At 39.3% G+C, this 14619-nt stretch overlaps 1 protein-coding gene across 6 annotated transcripts in view; it reads left to right on the forward strand.

Annotated features, from left to right (window-relative positions):
* ARHGEF28 (Rho guanine nucleotide exchange factor 28) overlaps positions 1–14619 on the forward strand; it is a 324160-nt gene that overhangs the window by 111677 nt on the left and 197864 nt on the right. For 4 of the 6 annotated variants that reach the window (XM_079145900.1, XM_079145897.1, XM_079145902.1 and 1 more), the window contains exons 1-2: positions 10550–10567; positions 12942–13089. In XM_079145900.1, the coding sequence (XP_079002026.1) occupies positions 12948–13089 (142 nt within the window). In that variant the 5' untranslated portion in view covers positions 10550–10567; positions 12942–12947. Of the gene's footprint in view, positions 1–10549; positions 10568–12941; positions 13090–14619 lie in introns of those variants that run through there. The other 2 variants (XM_079145899.1, XM_079145901.1) reach the window with 1 other exon arrangement.

The following is a 14619-nucleotide window of genomic DNA, read 5'->3' on the forward strand; positions in this document are numbered from 1 at the left end:
CTGGGTCAGAGTTAGAGAGTGTCTGAAGTTATTTCCATGTTCAAGTTGAAATGTTGCCTGACCAAAACTTCCATTTGATCACCAGATGCTGCAGGTTGCTAGATTAAAGCCAGTGGAGGGGATAATAGCTCTACCTAACCATCTGCCTGTCCATCTGTCCATCTGTCTGTGTATCTTTAAGAAATGGCAGGAAGGACCCTGAGTTTCAGGCCAGCCCTTCCATGAGGGTGCTGGAATAATCTCCCACTTGCCTTCAGGCCCTTGCAGCTTCTGTTTTCTCACTGGCACAGGTTACTGGAGCTGCTGCAGTCTGATAAACAGAGCTGAATACAGACGTGGTCTCCTGGGTAATAGATTCATTAGCCTCTTCTCGGCAGAGAGAAAAATCACATCAAATGCCTCCATGATGTGGCAGAAAATGCTTGGAAAGAAAGCCCAGTCATTTTTTGCTTGGATTGGTGCCATGGAATCCACAATTTCAACCTTAACCCCATCATTGTCTAGTCTCAGGAAAACAGCCAGAGTGAGCTTTTTAAAGAAAAATCTAGATCTTGTTAACCTAATCAAACCAATGCAATGGCTTCCTACTCTGGAGTCAATACTCTAACCCTCCCAGTAATCTTTGCTCATCTCTGTCCTTGCCTCCTACCTTTTGCCTATAGTGCTCCAGCTGTTTCCTGGGTTCCTTGTTTCTCACACGTGATGGGTACATGCTACCTCCGGCCTTTGCACTTGCTGGCCTTACTGCCTACAGACACTCAACTTTCCTACTCCCCATGGCTTAGTCCCTTACTTATTTAGGTCTCTGTCTAAATGTCACCTCATTAGAGGCTTTTCCTTTCTATCCTGTCTAAAACAGCTCTCTCCTTACCCAACCTTCCTTTTAAGTTAGATTCCTTGTCACTTAAAACTCTTGTGAATCCCTTACCTGTCAAATGCTTAATTACTTATTGATTGCTATGTCTCCCCAGTAGAATCCTTTCATGAGGTCAGGTAGTTTGTTTTAACCAAGCACTTAGTAGATATTCTGTAAGTATCTGTGGATTGAATGAATAAATGTGGAAAGGGACTTAGTGCTGGTCTGTCCTCCTGGGAAACCTTGGGCCCATTACGCACCTGTTTGTGTCTCTGGGGTTCATTCACAGAGCCAATGAAGCGGCATGGACACACCTTATAAACCGTAAAACATGAAGGAAACAGAGGGTATTTTTATTGACAACATTAATTGCACTCTCAGGGTTCTGGGGTTTAGTTCTGTGTTCATGGCTACAGTTGTTCTTACTCTGCCAGGCTTGTGCTGAGCCAGGAAGAGGGGGTGGACCCCAATTTACTTTGGCCAGATGGCACCCTGGTGATGCCAGCATTCTGCCTCTCTGTATGTAGGTCCTGTTTCTTGCTGGCTTACAGCCCCAAACAGTTGGCCTGGGGGGCGGGGGAGGGAGAGTGAATGAGGGTGAGCAAAGTAAGGGGCAAGAAAGGACAGGGCCAGAAGGCCAGGAAAATGAGCTGCGGCATTCTGAAGCCACACTGGCTCTGCCTAAAGTAGGACAGAGCAAGGAATCTCCTTCTACCTGCAGGACTGTATGTGACGTGGAAAGACAGGCTTACTACCAGAATGAGGCTGTGTGGTTAGTTGGGTGTTGAGTCCTTTGAAAAGATACCCCCACCCTGATTGACGATTCATCATGAAAGACACATTGCTTTTTCTTTTTTTTGGTACTGGGGATTGAACCCAGGTGCACTTAACCACATCCCCGGCTCTTTTTTATATTTTGTTTAGAGACAGGGTCTCTCTGAGTTGCTTGGGGCCTCCCTAAATTGCTGAGGCTGACTTTGAACTCACGATCCTCCTGCCTCATTCTCCTTGAGCTGCTGGGATTACAGGTATGCACCATTGTCCAGCCAAAAAGACACATTTCAAGGTGCTTCTTTTACCCTTGTCTCTTGATTTGGGTCTTGTGAAATGTCCTTTATCAGCTCCCACATTTAGGTCCTCTTCCTGGCTGGTTTTCCCTCCTCTTGTCTCTAGCAGTGTTTCCAGAGTGTGGTGTGTGGTGGGCTGGGCGCTTCTCTCTCCCGTTCTTTTCCATTGATCTGCTTATTCCCGCTCCTTCCTGCCCTGCCCTGTGTCAGTAGACTCCGCCTCACTCCGCCTCACTCTGTTCCCCCTTTTTCTCTCCAGGGTGTCCACATCTCTCCCCAGCCCTGTCTGCTGATGGTTTACTTCTGCTCTCCCTCCCACTGAGCCCGCCTCCGGTGTCTTTTTCTGTCCTCTCCCATACGTATGTGGAGCTGGGGCTCCAGTGACCTGCTGGTGCTGGTCCTGTGCCCTGCTGTTTCCTGCTTTCCTAGTCTGCCAGGGCGTTGTGTTTTCCGTGCTGTGTCTGTGCTGGCTTTTTACTTGCTTGTGTTGTGATGGGAGCAGCAGGGTCTGGAAGTGCTCTGTGGTTTAACGCAAGTGGTGGGAGCCTTGGAGAGAAACTGTAGGGCAGTGGAGGCTGTGGCTGTCATGGGGTGGACATGGGGCAGCTCCGGGGACAGTGACTCTTTCTGATTCTGACTTGCTTCCCAGTCCCTGGAGGAGGAATAGGGTTCATTTGGGGGTCAGAGGCTGTGGTTCTTCCTGACTAGTGGCATGGAATTGTGGGGAGAGTCCTAATAGTGGAGGTGAGGACTCTGGCCACAGTTCTGCTCTGTGATGGATCCCAAATCAAGTCACCTTTTCTTATGGCTGTTCAGTTTGCTTGTAAAATAAGAATTTTAATTCTGATAAACTACATTTTTAAAATTTCTGAATTTATGCTTCCGTTAGTGAGGATTGCTTGATTCTTTTATCGTGCAGTGGCATTGTTTGGCAGGATCTTCAGTGTTTTTTTTAAGAACGGTCTGCTGTGTGTGTGTGTGTGTGTGTGTGTGTGTGTGTGCGCACATGTGCACAATGTGTGGACGATGGGCAGAAGAGGTGTTCTGGCATAGGCACTGGTCAGATGAGAGGGGCAAAGGGCACTGCTTCCTGCTTGTACACCTCATAAGAGGGCCTTCCTGCAGATCAGAGGCTCAATGATCTGCTCCAAAATAAGAGTACTAGTAGTTATGCCACTCTTCTTTGCTCAGAACAGATCAATTTATGGAGACTTAGGGTTCTTTGTATTCCTGATAGTCCTGGTTTGGGTTTGACCTGTTGTAGGCTGTCAACTGATCCATAGTGACCTCAGACAACACTTGGCTTGACATAAATCCATAGACCTCAAGTGTTACATAATAGCCACATGTGGCTTTGTTCTGTGAGGTTCAACCTGAATCTGAAGTGGACGAGTTCCAGTCTTCATTGTGTTGTAGACCTATCTTATTTGAGATGTGAACTATAAAAAGGTATGGAGAAACATTTGCTTAGGCCATTAGTGACTTTGGTCACTGATAGAGCTTTGTTATCTCCCAATAGAACAGCCCAGAATGTCCTCTCATCAGAGGGGCCTTAGAGACCTGGGCAGGTGATGTGGAAACTTCGATTTGGTAAGAAAAATCTCCCCCTGCAAAGTATGGGGAACTTTAATATGTAAACTTAAAAAAACTTTATGATTATAAATGTATTATTTAAATTTCTTATATTTGTCAATTCACTGGACTAGTCAATAACTTAGTACAGTCATAAAATTTGATGAAGAGTATGTTGAAGTGAATAATTGTTTTTTTAGATTTAAAAATAATTGGAAACACATTTTCAAAATGAAATTTAAATGAAGTGTTTGTGAATTCCCAACATCCTAAGGTTCCTGTGAACTCGGTTTGAAAATCACTCACAGAATAAAAATGAACTAAGCATCTACCCAATGAGCTAGAAAAACAAATTAAAATGAAAGTGTGAGGGAGAAATGAAATAATCCCCCTTATCTAGACTGACTCATTTTTAAGTAGTGAAGCCATTAATCTAGAATTATATACCAGATATTATAGATTCTGGATTGTTAAGACTAGACAGATTTTAGCTCCCTTTCCTCTTAGAACAAATAAATAAGCAAAAAAGAAAAACAACAACAACAAAACCCCCACTGTGTCCTGGTAGTGCCTGTCCCCCAAAGCCGAAGCTTGTCATCCATGGGCTCCTCTGATCCTTAGAAGGCTGTCACAGTGGAGGTGAACTCTGTCCCTTGTCCTTCCCTCCATTGTTCTGTGCTCTCCCCTTGGGGCCTGGAGGACATGTCTACTCCCTTGTCTGCATGACAGACCCTCAGATATTTGCAGTAGGGACTGTTTACCCTCAAGTCTGCTCTTCTTTGGCAAAACAGCCCCAGTTCCTTCAATTGTTCTTCCTAGGACAATGTAGCTTCTGCATCCCTTTGGCATCTTTGTATTTATGTGACAATATTTCATGGCCTAGGTTTGTTTGGCAGAAATAGAGCAGAGCTCTACCATACTCATTTTTCATGCAGGCACTAGATTTTCCTAGTACAGGATAATGTGGAATTAGCATTTTGGGGTGGCTGTCTCAGTGATGAGTCATGCTAGTTGATTATTGACTAAAATCTCAACCTATGTCCACTTGGGCTGCATTTTTTTTCCTTTTTAAAATTTTTGTAGTTGATTACCTTGGGACCAAGTGAGTGTCAAACTCATGAAAAAGTGCAGATTAAAATTTTTCTTATACTCAACCCAGTATGCTTCCCACTGTGATCTGCTACTTAAACTGTCAGATATTTGTTCAGTTTCTAGGAGTTCTGTGCTTTCATGGAATCTGTAAGTGATTAAAGCAAGCTAGAAGTTTTCAAAAGCCTGCTTCTGGTCTTGGGAGGAATCTGGAGTCATTCACTAACCTCTGTCATGAATTGTTTTTTTACTCCATTCTGCCATGTTACAGAAACAAAGGCTAATTCTAAAGTGGTGAATCATCCCATCGAGTATGGAAGTTGCAAAGACTTTTTGATTTGTGTGTTTATATTTTTTGAACTGCTGAGTCTAATTCAGAAGTTTGGATAAGGGATAGTTTTCATAAATATTAACAGATACATTTAATTTATGATAATCATTCCTTTTGATAAGTGATTTTGTCTAATAAAGAACTCTTTTTTTATCTTTGTCAATTTCGTGTCTGCTTATTCTACCAGCTATTGAAAGAGACATGTTAAAAATCTCCCACTGTGATTGCAGTTTATTTTTAGATTTGTTATATACTTTATAGCATTTGAAACTATGTTATTTTGCATAGAGAATGTTATGACATCTTGTGCAACTGACTCACCTTAACTAGCAGTATGTCTTGCTTCAAAATCTACTTTGATATTATTTTGGCAATGCTACCTTTCTTTTGGTTAGTATCTTATGGTATTTTTTTACTTTCAAGCTTTCTGTTATTTTTAAAATGTGTCTCCTGGAAGCAGCATATCTGTATGGTCATTATTTTTGGATTAAAAGATTCATTCTCAGTCTTAGTGCTTGATTTGGAGCAATTAGTCCATTTATATTTAATATAAGTGTTGGTATGGTTGGATTTATGTAACTATTGTCTCTATTTGGCACACACTTTTCATGTTGTTTCTCCTGTTTTATCTTTTTTTTGATTAATCATCTGTTTTCTCTTTCATCTTCCCCTCTATTCCTTTCTAGTTCTATGTCCTTTTACTATTCTTGTAGTGGTTAATTGGAAGTAAAATCTTGGCTATTTGGTATATTACAAGTATAATAAATGTTATTAGTTTCAACACTTTCCCACACTGCTACACACTCTAATTCCATCTAACTTTTATATTATTGTTGTCATACATTGTAATACAAACATTTTAAACTCCATGGCATTGTTTTGTAAAACATTTTATTATATATTTTTCAATATATAATTTGTAAAATTATCATTTTATACATTTGATATTAATATTTACTCACATATTACCCATTTCACTGCCCCTCATTCCCTCCTGCACATCTGTGTTTCTGTTGAGAGCATTTAATTTCTGCTTGACTAATTTCCTTTAGTATTTCGTGTATTGGTTTGCGGGGTGAATCCCTGAAGTATTTGCCTTAAAATTTTAAATTTCATGTTCACTTTAAAAGCATATTTTTTAGATGTGGAATTTTAGTTTATTGATTATTTTCTTCCATCCCTTTGAAGATATTAGGGCTTCTCCCCCTATTTTCTAAGTGCTTCTCCTCTTTCTGAAATTTTATTGCTTTTTATCTTCATTGTTTTCATAGAAGATGGGTGCTTTTAGGAACACTTTTATTTATTTTATTTTATTTTATTTTATTTTTTCTTCCTCAATTGTTATCAGCAGGAATGCTGGCCTACTATGGTCTATTTATGCTTCTGGAAATGGAAGCCATTTCTACCCTAATGGCAATTTATGAAGAAATGTCTTATAATTCTTTTAAGCCATTTTAGTTAACCTTTCCTAAGAAAAATGATATTCAGACATTTCTCCCCAGGATTTAACTAATTTGTATTCACATAAATTTTGTTGGGTGATAAGTTTGAGTAATCTTTCTATTTTATACTATACAAGAGTGAGACTCTTGTAAACATGCTTTAATTTGGTGGTTCTCAATTTTTTGGGAATCATATGCTCTTTCTGTAGTCTGCTAAGAATTTTTGATGAACAGATTGATTCTCAAATGAATGCCTCTAACTGTGCATATATCTTCAGGGGAATCAGGGAACATTTCTCCACCTCCCTCACACCCACACCTACCCATGGCTTTCAGGATGTGAACCCTGATGAGTTTCGGGATGACAAATTCGTTATTAGGTATATAAAACAAATATTAAGTTAAATGTAAAAGTGCCGGTGAGTCTCTAAACATTCAGGCTCTTGCTGTTTGTGCAGTAACCTGGCGGGGAGAAAAGCATGTTGGCCTTGCACAGGAAGAGAGAGGCTTACTAGATTTGATATTTTTAGTGTTCTCCTTTAGCAATGAGGATAAAAATATTACCTCCCAGGAATTATTGTGGAATTAGATGAGAAAATACACAAGGAAGCACTTTATAAATTGTGAAGTCCTATACACATAAAATATAATGTGTGTTTGTAGATATGTATATATCCAGATCTGTATAAATGGGCACACACATGAGTAATTTTTGTAGTTCCAACTTTACTTTAAAGAAATTCTTCAGTTAAGTGCAATGTTTTGGAATAAATTATTTTGTGCTCACAGCACACCAGACTGTGCTGAGAAGCTGCAAAGAGAAGAAGTTGACTGGGAGGTTAAGCAGAAATCATGAAATGCAATGTTGTCCTCCTGACTCTGGAGTATTGAACTAGTTAGTATTAGGAATAACTAGTACCTGTACTTGTATTTGCTTTCCTTTAAAGTGAAATAACAATCATAATGCATTCTTTCCCCCTTAATTTTCAAAGATTGTATCTGTATAGAATTACTATTGTTATTATTATCATTAAGAAGTAAGGCTTCAAATATTAAAATAAAGAATCAAATTTGGTAGTTCACTTAGAACACTATGTTTATATTAGAATAATGTTTTATGGTATGTGTTAGTAAATTTTTATTATTATATTTAACGTACCAACTCACATCTACCTTTGTTGCTTCTACTCCCCAAATCATCCCATATAAAGGTTGTGTATTATACCAGAATAATTTGGAAAACATGTCTGACTGTCATATAAAAGGTGGCTTTGTCATTAGAAAGCATTTGTTAAATTTCCATTTTTGTCTGTTATTATAAAAGCCAGAGTTCACACACCTTTTTGAATCTTTGCATGCCTCTGAGACTATGACAAAGGCTGTAAATCTTTTAACATGAACACATAGACACAAAAACAGTTTTGCTAATAAGTTTTAAAATATGAAACACTTCACGAATTTACTTGTCCTCATGCGTAGGGGCCATGCTAATCTGTATTGTTCCAATTTTAGTATATGTGCTGCCAAAGCAAGCACTAGTTTTGCTAATAATTTTAAAGATGCTCATATTACCTGAAATGCATTTACAGATTCTTCTCATGAGCCCAGATTAAGAAAACCTACATCACTGGGTGTGGTGGCACACACCTGTAATCCCAGAGGCTCAGGAGACTGAGGCAGGAGGATTGGGAGTTCAAAGCCAACCTCAACAACTTAGTGAGGATCAAAACAACTTAGCAAGACCCTATCTCTAAATAAAATATAAAAACAGCTCAGAGGTTAAGTGCCTTGGGTTCAATCCATGGTACCAATCAACCAACAAACAAAAAACCCACTGTAAAAAGATGTACTACTTTGTTTTCATTGTCTAATTTGAAAATTCATTGTTCTTTTATTGCCCATTCATGCCAGATATTTTAGAAACTCACAGTTAAGGTTGTTGTCCAGCAAATAGCCTTGTTATTAGCAAAAGATAACTATGTGCAGATGCATGGCCTGCAGTGGGTGAGAGGGGAAGAGAGGGAGGAAGGGAGAGGACATTAGTGCAAGAATGCCCAGTAGTTAGGTTAATGCAACTGCTCTTTTGCTCAGGGTACAAGAGACAGAGATAAGTGAACAAGTCTTTAGGACATGCAAATTAGTATCTATGACTGTTTCTACTTCAAATGCCATCTGAACAGGAGTTAGGAAGTTGGTTGGATGAGATAGTTTAAGTGGAAAACCATGTAATACCTTTCAAATTCTATGGGAAAAAATATATAGATGTCCTGGCATTTTAGGAGAAGGCTGAATCTTTTAGAATTATTGATGAGTTCTACCAGTAGTATTTCTCTAGAAGGATATTGATGGTAAAGACATGTTGACTTAATTCAGCAAATTTTTTGTGTTTATATTGAAGTCTATTTAATAGGATTACAGACAGTTCATCTTTCCTTCTCAACATTTGTTATTAGCGTTTTCCATAATACTTGGCCATAAGAGCAAGATGGAGCGATAGGAATGTAGATGAGTGTTTAACAGGAGTAGAGCTGAGTGTTTTTTACCTGGGCATGAGTGAGTAAAAGGTGGTACACCCTCACTATTCAGAGGGGAAAAGGGGTGACCTAGCATTGTTCCAGCTGGTTTACTTGAGAAAGTGAAAAATTTGACCCATCAAAGGCAAAGCTTATACCGGAGAACTCAGAAGTGAGAAGGAAGAGGGAAGAGTAGAACACTTTAAATTGAAATTTGACTTGCCTACTATCAATGTGTGCACCATTTAGTAATAGGTTTTTCTAAAAGTGGTCAACAAACTTCAGTGGCAATTTTAAAAAAATGAATTAAATCAGCAAAGAATGGTTTATTATGTAACACAGGAAAAAATACAAAAAATACAAGGTTGGGATGAAAATGGTACTCTTGATCTGCATGCATCTGTATTCATGATGAGAGTTAACATAACAGTTTTGGAAATCGGTTTGGACCCTTGTGAAAATTTGTTCACATTCTTGGATTCATTTCTGGACTTTTGCTCCAAACTAGTAACTTGAAGCATAAAAATGCACATGAAACTGTTTAGTATGATATTGTTTATAATGTTAAAAAGAAATACACTTAACATAAAATGCTAGAAGAATGTTTAATTATGGAATTATGGGACATCAAATACTTGATGGATGCAAATAGAAAAGTGTCAACTATAACATTGTAGGAAATATTTTTAGAGTTGAAATATATAAATATTTAGATATTTTTCTTAAATAGCATCTCATAGAAAAATAACGAGATAATTTTACAACCAAAACTGGAGGAGGGAAAGTAATTTTGATAAAAGAGAGGAAATCTCAGCAGTACATGTACTTCTTCAGTGAGCATAGCTATGTGTGGATTACCTGTGCTTAGGAACAAAGCCCGTAAGATCATAGGAAAATGAAAAGGAGTTGGTACTTCAGGGTGGTGTCGATGTGTCTGAAATGTGCATATCTGTAATGGCCATCATTTTATTTGATAATGAAGACTTTAAATGATCTCTTCTAATTTTATGGTCTTATGATTTTTTTTGTGTTAAATGTTGAATTAATTGGAAATTTAGTTATTTGATAGGAAGCGTGTTTTCACTCCCAGTGGATAGCTTTTGTCCCCAAATCATTTATTGAGTAGACCATTCTTAACCCACTGATTTGAAATGCCACCTTGATGATATAATTTCCATGGGCACATGTGTCTGTCTCTGGACTCTACTTTGGGGTCTGTCTCTATATTGTTGTCATATTCCTCACATTACCTGGATTTTATTCTGTATTTTGCTTTGTCATAGGACAAACTCTGAACCCTTCTCTCACAGCCCAAATATTATTCTATCTCAAAACTTTTATTTCTATTCTTATGTATTTACTCTTCCAAATGAACTTTAGAATAAGCTTGTATAGTTATGTTTCAAAAAATTCAGTTTGGATTTTGATTGGTGCACATGACATTTATACGTTAATTTGAAGAGATGATTTTGTGTAGCTTGCCTCTTCTTGTTTCTAGAAGTGTCAGTGAACTATTTCAGAGTTTGCATTTAGAACGCAGTTGATAGAAAGGTGATAACACATCTCTTTTACCTCTGTTTAGATGTGGAGTGATTCTGAGGTTGATGCTAACCAATTTACTTAGGAAAGTTTGGCATTTTCAATTGCCCAAAGCAATTGAATCCAGATGGGAAAGTGAAAGAGGTACACTGGAATCTGTAAGTTGGAATTTATCTTTATCGTGTATGAAACAAGTGGCCTTATAAAAAGAGCAGCGGATTTTCAGGGGCCACCGTGGTTAGAAAGACCCCACTCTTAGCCAGAAGCTGGTACCTATGGCTGATTGTATGTTGCCCTGATTGCTGAGCATATTCTTTCAGAAGCCTGGGGTAGCTTCATGTACAGTCCACCTTCTGTGAACCTTATGAATGGCCTTTCCTGAATGCAAATGTTCTTGTTCTATCATCTTCATATTTTCTTCCTCCGGCTTCCTCTCCTGCCTCCCCTTCTATTTCATTGGCTACTTCTATTGGTTTCTGTATCATCCCTTTCCCTGCCTCTCCCATAGTATCTTTGTGTCTTTCTGGTGTCCTTGTGATCACCAAAAAGAAATTCCTTTTACTGTTGAATAGAGTACTTAGTGCTGGGACTTGCGGGCATCTCTCTTTAATGGGCCTGTCTTATTTTTGACATGAGCATAATTTATCTTCTTTACTGATGTTAGCATGATGTGATTCTTGAAAGAGGGCCACCATGAAGTGCAAGACTGTACTGTTAGGGGATGTCCTACACTGGAAAGGGTTATAATTAAGTGCTTTGCTGTGGGTAGTCCTTGTTCACCCAACCAAGCAAAATAGTAACATGACCACTGTTTGGAATAGATGCAGAGTAGATATCCTTGTGATCTGTGAAAATCTTTGATCTATTTATACAATATGTTTTTTTATTTAAAAAAAAAAGAAAACATGAAGAGGTCAGGTCAGATTCTGTCCATGGACTATTAACAGTCCCTTTAGTAACCGAGAACATGACTATAGCAATTTGTTCTTCCATTTTTAGGAAATGGAATTTCATCTCAGTTTCCTCTCACTTATGTCAGACATTTGTTATTGTTTTCTTTTTCTTTTTCAGATCTCCTTCCTGAACTTTTTTTGATGCTATTGTATGGTAGACTTTTCTTGGTGTGTTACTTTCTTTCGGTTGTATTTGTGCACGCATGCTCATATGCAGACAAAGGACAATTCAAAATTGTGAACCCGTGATTTTTTTCAGAACTCCACAATTGGTGTTCACTCCAAGTTATAATTTCAGATAACTTTGTGTGTGTGATGGATTTCAAACCACTTTGAAAACATAGCTTTTTTATTTAAACAAATTTTAGATTAAATAACTTCTTGGCAACTGAAAGGAGGAGCCCTGCCCGAATCTTGCTTTTGCTCCTGATTCACCTGACCCTTAGCATCCTAGAGTGTCATGCTGCCGTACAGAATGTCAGTCTGATACCCATCAAAGGCAAACAAATGTCCAGGAGACTGCGTAGGTGTTTCTCTGCTCAGTTTTCTCCCGTCTCAGTGTGAGGAACTCCGGGAGGATGGTTTGGTTTACTCTGGTTGAGCACACAGAAGCCCAGATGCTTCTCCACACTGGGCGAGCTCTGGAGGCCCTCCAAAGTGGGCGACCTTTCCAGCCCCCGCTTTCCACTTCCTTGCCACTCCCGCGGGCTGGGCGGAATGCTCCTCTCCCCAGAGGCACCACTCCACACCGCCTTTTCGTGTTTGGGGTAGGGAGTGTCGTGAATCCTAAGTCTCCTGGATCCTGAGATGCTCTGGTGGGCTCATCTATACTGCGTCCCCCTGGGGTATGCCCTGCTGGTTTGGTGCCCTGCTCAAAGGTGCCGCATGATCATATACTCAAGACCACTAGCTGCCACCTCAATTCCTTTTGACACTTGTCCTCAGAGTGTGCCTCCATGGGACAGGGTACTTTCCAGGGCTTTGTGCCAACCAGGACCTGCTAAGAGAGTGTAAGGCCAGGCCAGTTGAGAAAGAGGAGTTGGAAATCCCTCAGAGAAGACAAATAGCAAATGGAACTGGCATAGCAAGTGTGGGAGCCAGTTGCCCTGTTTGTTTGGCAATGTTTGTGAACATTTAAGATTCTTGCAACCTACAAAGCAAGGCCAGAGCTAATGATAATTATCATGAACCTTTGTACTAATAGTGGTATGTCAGGTACAGGATGAAAATTAATACAAGTAATGATATTTGGCAGGTAAGAGTTCAAAGTAAAAGACAATGAAATATTACACTCCCACATCTAGTAAATAAATTAAAAAAATTCTTCCCTATACCCTGAACTTTTTTGACTTTAAAATCACAACAGACCAGCTCTCACCCCCATTCCAAATATATCAGGAAGCATCTTCCCCAATGTCACAAAAATGTTGTTGTTGGAAAGGTGGATTTGTGATATTTGAGCTCACTCATATGAAGTGAATATAACAAATGACATGTTTTGGATGTGTGCCCTTTTGTTGTGGTTTCTTAGAGCCAGGACAAGGAAGTGTAATGATGCCCCAACTTATTTATCTTTCAGGGGCAGATGACAGTCTATGCAAAGTTTGGCAAAAATGTTTATCTTCCTGAAGATGCTGAGTTTTACTTTATTTATGATGGATCTCACCAGAGACACGTTGTAATTGCAGAGCGCATCCAAGATAACGTTCTCCAATCCAGAATTCCAGGTGAGTGGGCTCTTTGTAGCATGATTGGGAACTCTGTTGGCACTCATCTCCCCTCCGGGGTTCTAGGCCAGGGAAAAAAACAGGAGGAACAGGAAAAGAGTGCTCTGAGGTGTGTGTGGGGGTGTGTACAGATGTGCACCATCAACAAGTAAACTTCCACTGTGTTCTTGTTGGAGGTTCTTCCTGCTGTGTCTGCAGCTCCATTTGGAGCCTTGACTTAGTCCTCGACTTAGCAGGCCCATCCTGCTGGCTGCACCATACTGTTATCACAGGGTGTACTTTGGATGAAGCCAAACGGAGGAAACACTATACCTTAAGTATCACCTCCTCAGTTCCAGGGTTCATTGCCAGGGTTGGCTCAGGAAGAACTGGCACTGATGAAGTTTGTCTTCAGCCTCCTTCCTGGTTCCCCTGTGGTCAGCCTGGCAGCTCCAGGTCCACCTCTCCACTGCCTTGCTCCCTTTGCTGGCTGGGGTTCTGTATCCAGGCAGAATCCTCCTTAATGACCTCAGGCTCCAGAACTTTCTCTCCCCACCACCAAAGTGTTCCCATTTTGAAACTAGTTATTCTCCTTCAAATTTCCCAATGACATATGACAAGTTGCTATATCTTATATTAGTAATAATATATCTTACACAATAATAATTAAATCAATCTATCTTATTTATCTTATATAGAGTTAACCTATTATGAGCTAACACCCCTTATCAGATATATTTGTTTTGTATTTTCAATGGAATGTAGCTTAGGCTTCTATCAAGTTTTAATCTAAAAGTAGAATTAAAATGTCATTACCTGCAGGACAGACAGGTAATAGAGGACAGGTAATAGTTTTTTTTCCCCCATTATTCTGTTGATTTTTTTTTTTTTTTCTTAACCATGGGTCTTTCAGGTCTTCTTAAGTTGTTTGATATGCATGAAATTCAATTTTTCTTATGGATAAGATTGGCCTCATTCTTCAATACCCTTATTTTATTTATGTATATCTGCTGCATGTGGAAATAGGTTTTGTAGTGAATTTGCAAACAACACAGATACAGTGAAAATTGTAGAGGAGTATGGATACTTTTCAATCCTGCCTGGTCTTGGTCCTTGAAGACCATTTCTGGGACTGTGGGCAATGTTAAGCACTTTTCTCTCTGGTGCAATAGCCCTCATCCTTATAAAAAAAATGAAACAATTAATGGCACATAGTTACTTTGCCTCTGTCCTTGTGCTCTTGATGCCTTTTTTCTTAGCTTTCTCTTTAGGAAGCCTTTTATGGAGAAAAGATAAAAATGCCCCTCCCAATATCAAAACTCTCTGTTTTGTCTTTTTCTTTGCTTACATGTAGGGGCCATCCTCCTGCCTCCTCCTCTGTGTTAATGGAAGTCATTCTGATTATATTGTGGCCTTCTTAAAGTAAGGGTCCTTAACTTCATTTTAACAAATTCCCTAGAGATGAGCAACGGTCTCTATTTCTGATCCTTAGATTTAGCTGGTTACAGGTTTATCAGGGTAACCTTCAGAAACATGGAGAACAGGGTTCTG

This window comes from Sciurus vulgaris, assembly GCF_902686455.1.
Source record: "Sciurus vulgaris genome assembly, chromosome: 6".
NCBI classification, from domain to species: Eukaryota; Metazoa; Chordata; class Mammalia; order Rodentia; family Sciuridae; genus Sciurus; species Sciurus vulgaris.